Raw genomic sequence first — 16646 nt, 5'->3', positions numbered from 1 at the left:
AGGTAGGTAGGTAGGTAGGTAGGTAGGTAGGTAGGTAGGTAGGTAGGTAGGTAGGTAGGTAGGTAGGTAGGTAGGTAGGTAGGTAGGTAGGTAGGTAGGTAGGTAGGTAGGTAGGTAGGTAGGTAGGTAGGTAGGTAGGTAGGTAGGTAGGTAGGTAGGTAGGTAGGTAGGTAGGTAGGTAGGTAGGTAGGTAGGTAGGTAGGTAGGTAGGTAGGTAGGTAGGTAGGTAGGTAGGTAGGTAGGTAGGTAGGTAGGTAGGTAGGTAGGTAGGTAGGTAGGTAGGTAGGTAGGTAGGTAGGTAGGTAGGTAGGTAGGTAGGTAGGTAGGTAGGTAGGTAGGTAGGTAGGTAGGTAGGTAGGTAGGTAGGTAGGTAGGTAGGTAGGTAGGTAGGTAGGTAGGTAGGTAGGTAGGTAGGTAGGTAGGTAGGTAGGTAGGTAGGTAGGTAGGTAGGTAGGTAGGTAGGTAGGTAGGTAGGTAGGTAGGTAGGTAGGTAGGTAGGTAGGTAGGTAGGTAGGTAGGTAGGTAGGTAGGTAGGTAGGTAGGTAGGTAGGTAGGTAGGTAGGTAGGTAGGTAGGTAGGTAGGTAGGTAGGTAGGTAGGTAGGTAGGTAGGTAGGTAGGTAGGTAGGTAGGTAGGTAGGTAGGTAGGTAGGTAGGTAGGTAGGTAGGTAGGTAGGTAGGTAGGTAGGTAGGTAGGTAGGTAGGTAGGTAGGTAGGTAGGTAGGTAGGTAGGTAGGTAGGTAGGTAGGTAGGTAGGTAGGTAGGTAGGTAGGTAGGTAGGTAGGTAGGTAGGTAGGTAGGTAGGTAGGTAGGTAGGTAGGTAGGTAGGTAGGTAGGTAGGTAGGTAGGTAGGTAGGTAGGTAGGTAGGTAGGTAGGTAGGTAGGTAGGTAGGTAGGTAGGTAGGTAGGTAGGTAGGTAGGTAGGTAGGTAGGTAGGTAGGTAGGTAGGTAGGTAGGTAGGTAGGTAGGTAGGTAGGTAGGTAGGTAGGTAGGTAGGTAGGTAGGTAGGTAGGTAGGTAGGTAGGTAGGTAGGTAGGTAGGTAGGTAGGTAGGTAGGTAGGTAGGTAGGTAGGTAGGTAGGTAGGTAGGTAGGTAGGTAGGTAGGTAGGTAGGTAGGTAGGTAGGTAGGTAGGTAGGTAGGTAGGTAGGTAGGTAGGTAGGTAGGTAGGTAGGTAGGTAGGTAGGTAGGTAGGTAGGTAGGTAGGTAGGTAGGTAGGTAGGTAGGTAGGTAGGTAGGTAGGTAGGTAGGTAGGTAGGTAGGTAGGTAGGTAGGTAGGTAGGTAGGTAGGTAGGTAGGTAGGTAGGTAGGTAGGTAGGTAGGTAGGTAGGTAGGTAGGTAGGTAGGTAGGTAGGTAGGTAGGTAGGTAGGTAGGTAGGTAGGTAGGTAGGTAGGTAGGTAGGTAGGTAGGTAGGTAGGTAGGTAGGTAGGTAGGTAGGTAGGTAGGTAGGTAGGTAGGTAGGTAGGTAGGTAGGTAGGTAGGTAGGTAGGTAGGTAGGTAGGTAGGTAGGTAGGTAGGTAGGTAGGTAGGTAGGTAGGTAGGTAGGTAGGTAGGTAGGTAGGTAGGTAGGTAGGTAGGTAGGTAGGTAGGTAGGTAGGTAGGTAGGTAGGTAGGTAGGTAGGTAGGTAGGTAGGTAGGTAGGTAGGTAGGTAGGTAGGTAGGTAGGTAGGTAGGTAGGTAGGTAGGTAGGTAGGTAGGTAGGTAGGTAGGTAGGTAGGTAGGTAGGTAGGTAGGTAGGTAGGTAGGTAGGTAGGTAGGTAGGTAGGTAGGTAGGTAGGTAGGTAGGTAGGTAGGTAGGTAGGTAGGTAGGTAGGTAGGTAGGTAGGTAGGTAGGTAGGTAGGTAGGTAGGTAGGTAGGTAGGTAGGTAGGTAGGTAGGTAGGTAGGTAGGTAGGTAGGTAGGTAGGTAGGTAGGTAGGTAGGTAGGTAGGTAGGTAGGTAGGTAGGTAGGTAGGTAGGTAGGTAGGTAGGTAGGTAGGTAGGTAGGTAGGTAGGTAGGTAGGTAGGTAGGTAGGTAGGTAGGTAGGTAGGTAGGTAGGTAGGTAGGTAGGTAGGTAGGTAGGTAGGTAGGTAGGTAGGTAGGTAGGTAGGTAGGTAGGTAGGTAGGTAGGTAGGTAGGTAGGTAGGTAGGTAGGTAGGTAGGTAGGTAGGTAGGTAGGTAGGTAGGTAGGTAGGTAGGTAGGTAGGTAGGTAGGTAGGTAGGTAGGTAGGTAGGTAGGTAGGTAGGTAGGTAGGTAGGTAGGTAGGTAGGTAGGTAGGTAGGTAGGTAGGTAGGTAGGTAGGTAGGTAGGTAGGTAGGTAGGTAGGTAGGTAGGTAGGTAGGTAGGTAGGTAGGTAGGTAGGTAGGTAGGTAGGTAGGTAGGTAGGTAGGTAGGTAGGTAGGTAGGTAGGTAGGTAGGTAGGTAGGTAGGTAGGTAGGTAGGTAGGTAGGTAGGTAGGTAGGTAGGTAGGTAGGTAGGTAGGTAGGTAGGTAGGTAGGTAGGTAGGTAGGTAGGTAGGTAGGTAGGTAGGTAGGTAGGTAGGTAGGTAGGTAGGTAGGTAGGTAGGTAGGTAGGTAGGTAGGTAGGTAGGTAGGTAGGTAGGTAGGTAGGTAGGTAGGTAGGTAGGTAGGTAGGTAGGTAGGTAGGTAGGTAGGTAGGTAGGTAGGTAGGTAGGTAGGTAGGTAGGTAGGTAGGTAGGTAGGTAGGTAGGTAGGTAGGTAGGTAGGTAGGTAGGTAGGTAGGTAGGTAGGTAGGTAGGTAGGTAGGTAGGTAGGTAGGTAGGTAGGTAGGTAGGTAGGTAGGTAGGTAGGTAGGTAGGTAGGTAGGTAGGTAGGTAGGTAGGTAGGTAGGTAGGTAGGTAGGTAGGTAGGTAGGTAGGTAGGTAGGTAGGTAGGTAGGTAGGTAGGTAGGTAGGTAGGTAGGTAGGTAGGTAGGTAGGTAGGTAGGTAGGTAGGTAGGTAGGTAGGTAGGTAGGTAGGTAGGTAGGTAGGTAGGTAGGTAGGTAGGTAGGTAGGTAGGTAGGTAGGTAGGTAGGTAGGTAGGTAGGTAGGTAGGTAGGTAGGTAGGTAGGTAGGTAGGTAGGTAGGTAGGTAGATGTTTGGACGCTATACCAGATGCATGTGCAAAGGAAAATATGAACTCTATAATCCCCCCCCCCCCTATTATCTGAAATGCTCCTAAGAAATTCGAGCAGAGTAGCTTACGAGAAGTTTAATCTTAGTATCAAACTTACGAACACAAAACATCTTAGATTACGTGCATTTCAATGTACTTGCTTTTGTTGTTCTGGGTTCTAAAACTGTCATATGCACGTGCGTGACAGAACAAAGAATAGAACAAAGGCAAAAGGCAGCAATGTAGATCTTGATCATAGTGTGCTGCACATGATGACGACATCACTACATTACTATAGCAAAACACCCATTCCGAAGAGACGCAAGCGTGAAAAAGACCCCCATATTTTTAAGTCTACATCTCAGCAAGCTGTGCGTGGCGTAACCGACTAAGACAGGCCTGGGATCCTGGTTATTTCCTCCCCATTAATGCGCGGGTACCCCGGGTACCTTTGTGTTGTACAGTTCGCTAGATAGCGGTGTTATAATGTTTGGTTGCTGGACCCGCGCTTGAAATGTCGTGATAGCTCTCCCAAGACAAAATATAGCAAAACGAGGCAAATCAAAAAGAAAACCGCAAAAATAAGTAAATCGACACTTATCGTCTTATGAATATAACGTAACCGCGGTCAACGCGGCCGACCGCGGTTTGCGGAAAAATCTTGGACGCGGTCGCTGCGGTTTTGCCGCGGAAAATGTTGCAATAGTTTAAGTCATCACTGTAAAGGGTGTGTTCGAAGAACAATAATAATAATTGACTCTCTGTTAAGTGCTTTTTTTCTTGGCAAAGTGTACATAAGAAGCCGTCCATAGGCTTTATTGTATTCGAAAGCGAATGCTAATGGTACGCTGTGCAGTGCTGGACTTTTTTACAAGTACAGTACTTATTCGGAGAAATTTGGTAGTAAAATGACCTTCTGGCGACTTTGCTCGATGAAAAGGTGACCCGGAACTTGCATCGTGACAAAGAGCATTTCCGCTAAAACGTGGGTTTGAGGTACTAAAGGAACTGACAAGCTGTTGCGCAAACTAAAACGACTTACACGCATATCTGCTTAGTATCAACGATAGTGAAAATGTGGTTTAGCTATCGCAATAGATAAATGGGCTATTCCATGGGTTTACCGTAGGCCACTTAAATCGAAATATCTAGATCAGGCGCGTACAAAGGTGTTGGGGTTGTGCGCGAACTGCCCCTACCTATGGCCACCAAAAAAATGGGTTATTTTTCTAATAAAAGATTACCTGACTGCACCAAACCCCACCCTACACTCGGGTGGGTAACTGATCGCCCAGTCCAAAAGAAGTAAAGGAACCGGATGTTTTAGGATGTTGTTGAGTCACACACGGATTAACCGGATTAACACACTTTCACTTTTTATGCAGAAATGAAACATTTGTGTAGCATGAACTTTGGCACGATTCCTCGAGTTTGAGTTAGTGAACTTTGCATAATGTGGCTGAACTAGTATAAATTTGCATTGAATGTTGTCCAATCAATACTTAAGGGGACGTGAATAAGCCTCGACTCGGCTTCTTGAACTACTCTCGGACTGCACCTACACTCAAAGTACGTAGAAGCAAAGGAACCGGAAGTCGTTGCGTTATACATCGATAAATTCACTTCGTGAGCCTTGCCATGACTTCTCAAGCATCCATGCGGAAGTAAGATAAATATTCGCAGGTATATCATTACAAGCGCATGTTCACGGACTGCTAACAAAATCTAAAATTTTATGAGTACGAATCTTAGATACTTCCATCCGGAAAAGAGACGCTCTCTTAGTAAACAACATGGTGAGTTTGTGTAAGGATAGACCAAAAGATCGAAAAATTTGCAATCAAATTTAACGCTCAATTCATCAGCTTTATAGTCAGGACAAATCTAAATAAGGAAAAATGGTAGTTTATAACGGATTGTGTCCAAATTGCTCGCAACAGTACCAATATATTTAGTATGCTTAGCAGCCGATAATCAATAATCATACAACACATGGCCCTATTTAGCTAGAATGTTTTCAGGGGTTTAGGGGAAAGTCTCAGTCATTACTTGTATAAAGGGGGCTATGTTTCCCGTATGTCCTTTGTAAAATATAGCCCAGCAATATTGCTCGATGATAGCGCAATTTCTGCATGGTGTTCAAATGAGACAATATTATTACGCCCAACGATGCTGCTTAAGTAAAACAATGCTGGCACTGATAGTCTTACCAGAAACCTAGAAGGAACGTTTAGGTTTCTGGTCTTACAATATCCGTATCTTGTTGTGATCCACAGAGTGTGAACACCTACACATTTGACGAAGTCTCAGAATTATGGATGGAGCCATTCTCCCTCCTGATAAGCGACATGTTCCCGGTTGAGTTCATTTACACAGACTGGTACTGGTGGCAGGGTAACCATGAGGCGAACCGAGAGGATCCCGACTGCCTCATGTCGACCGATCCCCGAGATCTCGATACTGGCAGCCTAACCGAGGGGTTCTGTATACCACGCTTCTTTCTTGCCAAAAGTGATAAAGACCCATTTGGCGAAGACCCAAATGAAAAGGTGTACTGGCAACCGGATAGGGATCTAATGAAAGAGGTTATCAGTCAAACGACTCCAATATTTACAGTTGAGCATCTCCAAGAAGATCCTAGATACGCCAAGCTGAAGCTGACAGAAGGATGGAAAGCAGAAAATCCAAGATACAAAGGCTCGACATATTTACACCATGCCTACCTTCTTCCAATGACCTCAATGGGGAAAGACTTTGACCGGGTAGAACATGTTTTCGGATTCGAAGGGGAAATCCATGGACCAGTTAGAAAGGTAAAGGGCTCAGGGTTTGGAGGTGTTCAGGAGACTGATACTACTTCGGTTTTCAAATATCCAGATGTATGGCCTGAGCCAGGTATGGATTGGTTGGTGCGACCACGCCCAGGGGGATGGCCTCTCCCTGAACTCATCCAAGAGATCGTAGAATTAGGATGTCACCTCGCTCCTGTTGGAAGGGGGAAGCGTACAGGCAAAACCTTAACTATTTTCCAATACAAAAAGAATCCAGAACTCGCAGGTACATCGAGGGAATCAAAAGAAGGGCCAGACAACCATCAAGTAATGGATGAATTTGAATGGAGGATGTCATTCTCACTAGCTGAAAACAGACTTGCCCAAAGTTTGACTCCCGTACAGAGGCACACTCTTGTTTTACTGAAGATCATCAAGAAGGTTTACTTTCCAGAAGTGATCTCGTCTTATTTTTTGAAAAATCTGCTGTTCTGGGAGTGTGAGAATAATGGGGAATCATTCTGGAAGGGGACGACGTCAGGAAAGTGTCTATTGCGCATGCTCGACCGTCTTCAGGATTGTTTTGAAAAGGGCAATCTTCCTCATTACATCATCCCAGAGAGCAACCTCTTGGCGGGCGAGAACCCACGCATTCTGACAGAAGCGGTTAAGGTCATATTTGACATCCGCAAGACTATTCTGAGAAAAACAGCGAGCGTGATTATTAGGCTGCACACCACGTTTTATTTCAATCATATTTTCCTGAAAAAATTGGACCTGGAACCAATTTTTTCGAGCATTGAGGATCCTTTGAAAACAGTTGAAGGAGTGAGGGCTGCACTCATTTCCATTCATAACATTTTTATTCCTAGGTATGTAGAAGCCATACAAAGAACAGCCAATATCGATGACGAAGGAGACGAAGGTATGATTATAGACAAGCGTATTATAACGCTAATTTATATCTCACTTTTGGCAAGAAATCTCGCTAAATTGTGGCTTTTGGAAAGGCATCAATACAAAACCGAATTCACTGCGTTTATGAGAGATACGATTGGTGGGGATCACTGCACAGAGGAACTGGTGTCCATGGCGAGCGTGTTCTTGGAATTAGCTGAAGACGACAAGGATTCAAGCGTAAACAAAACCCAAGCCATGTGGGAGATCAAACGTTTACAAAAGAGAATAAACGTAAAGAATGTAGAAGAAGCCAGACAAGGATTCGCTGCCTTGCTTGAAATAATTCGTAGACCTGACATGGAAAACGTAACAGACAAAATGAAGGGGGATGTGGCCAACCTTGATGATGAAGACGAAATTGCAAAAGTATTTAATAAAACAATGGCTGCAATACTCGAGGAGAAAGCTGCTGACCCTGAGAATGCAGCACAGTTTGGGCTTCTTGGTGAGACCGTGCGGGTAAATTGCGATGTTTTAGAGAAGGACCAAGAGGAGCTTCGTGCATCTGTCCAACCTCCCAGGTGGTTTCCAGATTAACCAACATCGGCAAAGAATTAAAGGACATTTGGAAACCAATATTTACATTTAGAAACATCTAAAGAAATCCGACTAAAGATATGTGATAAATCAATGTTTACTTTAAAAAGGTGTGCATTAGCATTGATAGAAAAATTGACCTTGAAGATAGATTACTATTTATCAACCCGTGAAATTTAGTGTATTACACTTAATTTTATTTTTGTTCATTTAGCCATTCTTTCTAACAGTCAAACTCTTCATATTATTGAAAGTGAAAACAATTTTCTACAGTAAATGCCGTAAATGAGGTTTTTAGGTTAAGATTGGTACGTCTTTCACGACATTACTATGAGGCATACAAACACAAAGCAGACACCTAGTACGTGTGTTTTATAATAAAAAACCTACAGCTACAAACGTACAAACTAGAAAACTAATCATATTTACATTTCACTATTCACATGATTCAGTACCAGTATCTAGGGCGGTTCCCAGCTTATTAGTTCTGTAATACGGATCCTCTTGATAAGGGGTTCACTCAGTAGGAATGGGTGTCTCGTATATTTATTTTATTTTATTTTATGCGCCCAAATGAAGAGGTGGAAGGGGTTTAAACTCAAAACTAGATCTGATAATGGTGCTCAGTATAATAGATGGAGTAAGAAGGGTACTAGGACTTAACCCCATAAAAACCCCGATGCCCTGGTATTGATAAATATGGATATTCAAGCTTTGATCTTTCGCTCATGAAATAAAACATGTTAGGAAGTTAGAATTTGCTTACCTTCCTTTTTTTAGACATTGGCAATCTGCTTCTAATTCTACTTGACTGAGTGACTAGAATAGCAGTGTACCTGATCATAATGTATAATGTATACACCTATCTCAAATAAGGCTGCACTTGGAGGATCCATGTGTCTTAACCCGCTGTGCTTCATGGGCATCAAATAAATAAGAAAATAAGCTTAACTAAAAACAAAACCAGGATTAGAAAGTTTTAACATTCTTATTTCTCTAAACATCCAAAGGGCTGACAAAGACTGGATTCAGCCATTTCTACGTTACCCATGAAGCACTGGGGGTTATGATAAATTGATTACCTTTAATTGAAATAGGTGTATGATCAAAGTGGAAATCAAAGTGGATAACAAATGCAGAACAGGGGCTAAAAGGCGGTGAGATGCGCTTATCTACCCAGCAGCCACCATTACTGCGTTGAAAGCACCAAGAATGGCTGCACTCAGAATAAAGATTTACTGCAAGTGACTATACTGGGATGCCATTCACAAGAAACACTTTCGCCGATGAGCCTGCATTTCGACTACTCACTGAGTACATCTGCAAAATAAAAGCAAAATAAATCAGCTTATCACTATTTCCAGCTGACTTCAAGCATTGGGTTGCAGGAATCAGCAGGGTTTACAGTTTTCTTTAGGGCATTCCAGCAATATCTGACCTGGTAATATGGTTAACACGAAAAACTGGAGACGAGAATTTAACTTCCTGTCATTTGCAAATTGAGAATATGGTTGGATTTTTTCTATATGGCTTGCTTGGCTTGGACCTTTCTGCCTTTGTTGTGCATCGAGCAGATGAAAGTTGGATGTTGCTTCACACAATTCCTTATAGATAACTGACCTTTCCGCCTTTGTTGTGTTTTGGGCAGATGAAGGTTGGATTTTGCTTCACAGAATTCCTTATAGATAGCAAACCTTTCTGCCTTTGTTGTGCATCGAGCAGATGTAAGTTGGATTTTGCTTCACAGAATTCCTTATAGATGACTGACCTTTTTGCCTTGGTTGTGTTTTGGGCAGATGAAAGTTGGATTTTGCTTCACAGAATTCCTTATAGATAACTGACCTTTCTGCCTTTGTTGTGCATCGAGCAGATGAAAGTTGGATTTTGCTTCACAGAATTCCTTATAGATGACTGACCTTTCTGCCTTGGTTGTGTTTTGGGCAGATGAAAGTTGGATTTTGCTTCACAGAATTCCTTATAGATGACTGACCTTTCTGCCTTGGTTGTGTTTTGGGCAGATGAAAGTTGGATTTTGCTTCACAGAATTCCTTATAGATGACTGACCTTTTTGCCTTGGTTGTGTTTTGGGCAGATGAAAGTTGGATTTTGCTTCACAGAATTCCTTATAGATAACTGACCTTTCTGCCTTTGTTGTGCATCGAGCAGATGAAAGTTGGATTTTGCTTCACAGAATTCCTTATAGATGACTGACCTTTCTGCCTTGGTTGTGTTTTGGGCAGATGAAAGTTGGATTTTGCTTCACAGAATTCCTTATAGATGACTGACCTTTCTGCCTTGGTTGTGTTTTGGGCAGATGAAGGTTGGATTTTGCTTCACAGAATTCCTTATAGATAGCAAACCTTTCTGCCTTTGTCTTGCATCGAGCAGATGAAAGCTGGATGTTGCTTCACACAATTCCTTATAGATGACTGACCTTTCTGCCTTTGTTGTGCATCGAGTAGATGAAAGTTGGATTTTGCTTCACAAAATTCCTTATAGATGACTGACCTTTCTGCCTTTGTTGTGCATCGAGTAGATGAAGGTTGGGTGTTTGTACATGGCATGGGCATACATAGCCTCTCGGAACTCCTGAGCCACTGCATTTTGTGCCCACTCAGCACGCTTCAGGCATTCATTTTTCTGTATTAGAGAACAGGGAAATGTAAACACAACAACTACTAAAACACCTAAAACTCCCATTGCCACTCTTCTAAAAAGTAGTGTAATATGCAGACGGGATAAAATCCAGTAGTAACAAGTAAAAATATCCAAAAACGTGGTGCATCTTTTGGGACCAAGGGCTTAGACCATAGGGACAAGATACCACGGAAACAATGCACAAGAAAAAGTTTCCTTTCTCTTCTCCCCCTCTCCCCCTAATTTTCACGCCTCTTTCAAGGCACTCTTGTCCATTTACGACTCCACTCCATAAGTCCCAAAGGAAAGAAAGGTGCTCCACAGTCCGAGTAAAAATCCTTTTTGCTCATTTACAGAGAACATACAACCCACCAGACCCTAACCATACACGAGATACTCATACCAAGTCAGCCAGTGGCAATGATGTCCTCTCTGGTTCATCAAGATCCAGGGACTTGAGATCAAAATAGGCTTGACCCAAAGACACGTCTTGAACCAGAGTCTCCTTGCCGAATACATGGAATTGAATAGCCCTACAGAACAACAACGAGTTCGAGTGTTATTGTGTTGTGGAGCGTTTCCTAATAACTTACGTACCCATGCAACGATGCAGGCCCGTAGCCAGAGGGGGTTCGGAAGAACCACCCCATTGGACTGGAAGGTCTGCTCTAATGAAGGAAAATTGAGTACCACTGTAAGCTAGGCGGGCTACCTAAAAGAAGATGGTCCGCTTAATGGGTAAACAACCCCCCCCCCCCCCCACGCTCAAAATCCAGGCTAAGGGCCTGCAATGTAATCAACTGATGTACAATCATTGTGTCTCTATGCACATTAGTCTCCTTGGCCCATTGCTGACGACTTATCTTTTTGTGTTTCTATATAATGGACCCAACATTCACAAATGAAAAGAAAACAGAATTATTTTCTCTATTGGTGTTTGAGTTCCCCTAGGTATTAATGAAAAACTTTCCTTTGCATGTATTATTATAATAAGCATGCTTGCTCTAATTGTCTAATGTCCCTTATTAACTCTTTAAACATTTTTTACATACTGTATATACAAAAAATACCAAAGATTTTTTTTACCAAAAGCGACACTTCGCTGCACAGTTCTTTGTTTGTTACTTTTTAATTGGAACTTTTTGGCCCAAAGGAAAGGGATTTTGCTCAAAGTTAAGAAGTTTGTAGATTTAAACCTGAAAAATTTGGTGAGTTGCAGGTATGAGGTAAGTACAACATGACATAAAACGCTAGAAAATGCACAATTCAAGATAGAGAAAGGAGACACAATTTCGTAAAATGGCCATCGGTTCCTTGTATTCCAGAATGATTTTTAAAACACAAATCAGGCCAAAATTCACATACCCAGATTTTGGCTTTTTATGGGCTCTGGGACGAAAAGCTCAACTTTCAATGACACTTTACAAAAAGTTGCATCAATCTAAAAAAAGTCTCATTTGATGCTTTGTTTGCTGTTGCTCACTAAGTAATAAGAGGTATTTTCTGCCTTATTAGATGTAAAATGAGCTTATTTGAAGCGTCATGCAATATTTTTCCATCATGTCGGTAAGTACCAAACAGCATTTAAGGCCACCATGAGTAAGCATATATAAATAGAGATATGTATCCTATCGTTTTGGTAAAACTAATCCATTCTATACAGTCAAACTAAAGTTACAGTTACTTACCTATGATCCAACTCCTCTCTGGGGACCTCAAATTCAAATATTTCTGCAAACTCTGGGTTTAAAGTACCTGGAATAACCTATTGGTAGAGATCAGGAACAAATTAAATAAGGGATGCAGTAAAATAAAGGGTAAAAAGAGAATAAAGAGGACATTATACAAAAAAATCATGTGAAGAAGGCAAAGGTTTTATGTCTTGACATTTTCAAGACTGAGAATTTAGTAGGTTTGTGAGGCACATAATATTTCGTGACTCATGATTTCAAAATAGGCCATTACAGCTATACGTTTGTGTATGCATAACCATAGAAACCAACCTCAACCACTAGAATGCAGCGCACGTTTTTTTAACTTACATCAAACGAAGCGTGCGCTGCATGCCGGTAGTTGAGGTAGGTTCCCATGGTGAGCGCAAGCACATGCTTATAGCTGGAATGGCTTTGCTTTAAAAGGGGGCACTTCTTTTGGTGGTGAAGAACCAGGCCTGTAGCCAGTGGGTGTCAATAAATCACCCTATTTTATAAGGTCTATACAGAGTTAAGTCCACTGTGATTTACAGTAGGAGGGGATACCTAATAGGAAATAGTCTGGTTAATAAAAAAGCTGTACTCTCCTGGGTTTTAGGTATGCTCAAATTAAAGAAATTGAGTACCACCATGATCAAGGATAACACCACTAATAGAAAATGGTAGGCTAAATGAAAACACCTCTCCTCCCCACAAAACCCTGGCTATAGCCCTGTGGCCTCTCTTGCCTTAGTCTGCTCATGATAATCCAGTCCAGAGACAGAGCATCTGACGTATGCATCTGATGTGTTTGCCATGCTGTTGGAGGACTTAAGGTTTGTGGCTTTGTGGATAGTCACAGCTAATGTATCTGGCTCTAGGTACTCAACCGTCACATCCAGCTCCCCAGTGATACTAAAATCAGTCTGTGCAGAAACATATGACCTGTAAGCCTGGAAATGTCTGTACTAAATTTATTGCTATGCTTTTAAAATCAGAAGCAAGGGTTTCAAGAAAGGTGGGGCCGGATTCAATGTTCTTTCGTGTATTTCCTATATTACTTGTTATTTTTAAGCCAAATATCTGAAAATAGGGGCCCCAGGGCCCGCTTGGCCCACCCCTAGATCCGCCTTTGAAAATAACTCTCTTCAGAAATGCATTGTGCACCCAGTTTTTATGCGCACTTTAAAAAGGGACTTGCCTCAGGCAAGCTGTCATGTGTTATTTGACTTTACTGAGTGCAGAGCTTTTACAGGGCATCTTGTAAAGTGTGGACAAAATAGGAAAATAGTGCGGTATTTTTTTCAGAATAGTGCGGTAAAATGTGTGGTAAAATTAGCGATAGTGCGGTAAGTAAAAAAATTTTTCCTCGAGTTTAGCTTTTTGGGGTGAAATATGCTTTTGTTTCTCAAAATTAAGAGGAGAGACCCTTTAAAATGAAAGCCACTTTATTTTATTGAAAAATGAATGAATGCAAGTGTTCTCGTACAGAGCACACAGAATTGCAAAAAAAATAAAATGGTAACCAGGATTTTTGAAATTGCACCAAACATGTTCTTACAAGATCAGCTATTGGACAAATTATATTCAATCACAAGCCTTGTTCTTCTGTCTGCTGGTTCTCAGGACAGCTCCATCTGCGAGAAACACCTGGTATTTGTTCTTTGATTGTGCAAACTATGCTACGATAGGCTTCAATTCGCTTGCAATTTACGACGTTTTGACGTTAATTGTTTATTTACACGCTGACCTTCAAATTGGCCATATTTTTAGCAAGTTTTTCACACATTATTATTTTCCAAGAGAGTATTTTCCGAGATAGTGCGGCATAGTGCGGAAAAAGTGTGAAAGTGTTTTTTGGTTAATAGTGCGGAACCGCACAGCCGCACTTTACCAGATGCCCTGTTTGTAGAGAGAAGCCAGAAAGCTATTATAATAGAGTTCAAAATTTGTAAAAACCTTTTTCTTATATAAAAAAAAAACAAAAATAAGGGAGTATTTAATAGGTTTTGGAGTAATGAATTTTGCAATTATTTTGGGCATGCGCACCGTTTCAAATGAATGCACACACTCTGTTTTTTTATTTTAAATTCAAAAGAGTATGCGATGAGTATCCTCTGAGCTGCATTGTGCACCAAGTTCAAAATTTGCAAAATTGAGTCTGTGCATCTGAATAAATGAAATGCGTTAAAATAGAATACAAGTATTTTCTGACTCCACATTTTCCCTAACCTGTAGCTGTAGCATGAACCAGTCAGTGTGTGTTCCGTTGTTAAAATTCACTCTAGACAGATCCACCACCGCCTCTCCATTAAAGTCATCTTCACCAAAAAAGTCATGATCCCATATGGTAGCACATAGCTTGGTGTCAGTGAGGTTGTTATGGGGGACCTTGAACTGGAAGATCTCATTGAACACTGGATTCAGAGTCTTCTGCTTGAAGCGAGTCTTCTTTGTACCTTCCTCCAATCTAACAAAGAAAACTATGTTTAGGAATTACATAAGGTATACAGTACATGGTAGACTTTCTCAAAGTCATTTCGCTTCACTCGCTGATTTAATCTCGCTTCGCTCGATCACGCTCGCTCGGTCGCTTCGCTACCTCATCTCGCTTCGCTCGCTGATTTAATCTCGCTTCGCTCGATTACTGACTCTGAGGTTGACTTGGAGCAAGTCTAAGTACATGGTTGTATTGCTGTTGCCAATGGGGATAGAGAAGTAGAGGCTTATTTAAAAATAATGCTCAAGAGAGCATTATTACAGGTGACTTGTAATAGATGAGTGGCTTAAAGCCGCATTGTCACCATTTTACCTATGGAGGTCCAACTAAAAACTCAACCGACAAGAAACAAAAGAATCTACTAGAATCTGCACTATTAAACAGGCCATCTGCTCTAAATTATCAGTAAAATCCCGGAAGAAACTTTAAATAGACACACTGTTTTAACAATTTTAAAATATTTTTTCACTTTTTCTGTTAAAAATCATGGAGATTGTTACTTAATTGACTGGAAGTAAACTGGTGACAATGCTGCTTTAATACATTATAAGAAAACAAAGCAAAAAATAAAACCTCATAAAGACAGCATTACCATAGTATTTTCTTTTCCTGGAATTGCACAATTATTTTGATAGCAGAAGTTGAAAGACTTTGAACAACCTCCCCCAACGACCAGCAGCATTTCAGAATTTTGAAAGCATGGGGGGTCGGCGATTTTGGAATTCCAAAAGCATGGGGGGTCGGCGATTTCGGAATTCCAAGAGCATTGGGGGTCGGCGATTTTGGAATTCCAAGAGCATGGGGGGTCGGCGATTTTGGAATTCCAAGAGCATGGGGGGTCGGCGATTTTGGAATTCCAAGAGCATGGGGGTCGGCAATTTTGGGATTCCAAGAGCATGGGGGGTCGGCGATTTCAGAATTCCAAGAGCATGGGGGGTCGGCGATTTTGGGATTCCAAGAGCATGGGGAGGCTGCAAAGTATAGAATTCCTGGAGTGTGAGGTTGAGACGGGAATTGGAATGAAAATTTGCATGTTACCAACTCTAGAACTTGGACTCTTGAAACTAATTAGCATTCAAGCGTAATAAAGTGGTTTGGAATCTCTCTTGTTTCTATCTAGAATGTGGCTGCAGTTTTTATCTCTGATTTTTTTTACGAAAGCTTCAACAACAACAGCATGCTAACATAACACGCGTCATTGCGATCCTTGGAAAGATTGGACGGGAAGCAATGCCATTTTTTTCTTGATCGGGATATATATTGTCCTTTCCAGTCTTATTTGTGTTTACTACGATTTTGCCATCTTGGAAATGGAGCCTAATCCCTAACGTTTTAGAATATCACAGGTCTCCTGCGTGCTCCCACAGACTATTTTAGACCATTTAGAAAAATGACAGCCATTGATTGATATGGAATTAGAATTAGAATTAGGGGTGCTTGCCAAGAAATCGGAATTCCTAAAGCACAGGGGAGCTAAGCGTTTCAGAATTTCCAGTACCCCTCCCATTGTAGGGGTGCTGATATCTTTTGGAATTACCCAATATAGGACAATCACCCATATTTACTTTTATGGAAATCCCCCCTCCCCACAGGATTTCAGCTTTTGCATAATGCATAATATTTTTAGTCCATTGGAAGGGAGGGGGGGAGGGGTAGGGAGTTGGGCATGTCTCTTAGCTAAGTCACCTGTCAGGTACTAGTTCCAGCACCACATATGGGTCAGACTTCCCATTAAGGTCACGAGGGACCAAGTCCCTTGCTCTTATCACTTTCACAAGAAGTAGCTGTTCCCGGTGATTGTACTTTAGAGACATCTCAATGTCTCCTTTGATATCCCCGCTGTCCGCCTGAGTCACTGTTGGATTCATTCGCTTGTACATTTCCTTGATAAGGTCTGTGCTAGCTAGCTGGTATGGAAAGACACAAAAAATTACGTGATCGAAAAAATCAAACAATTAACTTAAATATTACCCTAAAAATGTGGTGTAACTTACTGGTTGTAGATAATAGAACAGAGAGCAAAATCACCGTACAACTAAATCATAGGGTACTGCATCAACAATAAATACCCCACTTCGATAGTCAGATAACAAACCTCTTTTTGAAAGCATGCAGTATTCTTTTTCCTGTTCTTGAGAAACTTTTGCTTCGCTTCCATCAGTTTCGCCATGCCCGCCATATCCCTGACAGCAGAGTCAACATTCGCGGCCTCGGCATTTGGGGCCGCGGTATTTTCCTCTTCCGATACAGCCCACTGCCTTCTTGCAGCGCTAGCCCCGGTACCCATACTTTTCTGCTATGTTACAAACCCTTGGGGATCCATTTTCGACAACTTTTACGGTCTTTATTTACTTCACTACCGAGGAAGCCATGTTTTCAGACGAAAATAAATACTAGTGACGTCACAATAGAATTTACGTCATTATGAGGTAAGTGCTGAAGGGATGGTGGGTAGAGTA

The 16646-nt window shown here is 42.3% G+C and overlaps 2 protein-coding genes across 2 annotated transcripts; one reads left to right on the top strand and one right to left on the bottom strand.

The window, feature by feature from the left end:
- The first annotated feature begins 4326 nt into the window (after positions 1 to 4326).
- Positions 4327 to 8116, top strand: LOC5522097. The gene is made up of 2 exons (XM_001641694.3): positions 4327 to 4887; positions 5368 to 8116. Exons 1-2 carry the CDS (start codon positions 4885 to 4887, stop codon positions 7357 to 7359), a joined length of 1995 nt encoding a protein of 664 aa, XP_001641744.1. The 5' UTR covers positions 4327 to 4884; the 3' UTR covers positions 7360 to 8116.
- LOC5522098 (rabphilin-3A) lies at positions 7717 to 16590 on the bottom strand. The gene is made up of 8 exons (XM_032367304.2): positions 16283 to 16590; positions 15874 to 16094; positions 13920 to 14157; positions 12437 to 12613; positions 11685 to 11761; positions 10400 to 10529; positions 9868 to 9999; positions 7717 to 8679 (listed from the first exon to the last, which is right to left on the bottom strand). Exons 1-8 carry the CDS (start codon positions 16472 to 16474, stop codon positions 8608 to 8610), a joined length of 1239 nt encoding a protein of 412 aa, XP_032223195.1. The 5' UTR covers positions 16475 to 16590; the 3' UTR covers positions 7717 to 8607.
- Positions 16591 to 16646: the final 56 nt, after the last annotated feature.

The sequence above is a fragment of the Nematostella vectensis genome, chromosome 10 (genome assembly GCF_932526225.1).
Source record: "Nematostella vectensis chromosome 10, jaNemVect1.1, whole genome shotgun sequence".
NCBI classification, from domain to species: Eukaryota; Metazoa; Cnidaria; class Anthozoa; order Actiniaria; family Edwardsiidae; genus Nematostella; species Nematostella vectensis.
The sequence above is the reverse complement of the archived record's forward strand: the minus strand, read 5'-3'. Positions and strand labels throughout refer to the sequence as shown.

Bases quoted from the DNA above. Each gene is read 5' to 3' on its own strand.
- LOC5522098 (XM_032367304.2), bottom strand. From the start codon at position 16,474: ATGGGTACCGGGGCTAGCGCTGCAAGAAGGCAGTGGGCTGTATCGGAA. The intron at 14,158-15,873 runs GTGACTTAGCTA...TTTCTTTGTTAG, and splicing joins CTGGAACTAGTACCTGACAG to ATTGGAGGAAGGTACAAAGA. The intron at 8,680-9,867 runs GTCAGTCATCTA...TTTATTTTGCAG, and splicing joins TGCACAACAAAGGCAGAAAG to ATGTACTCAGTGAGTAGTCG.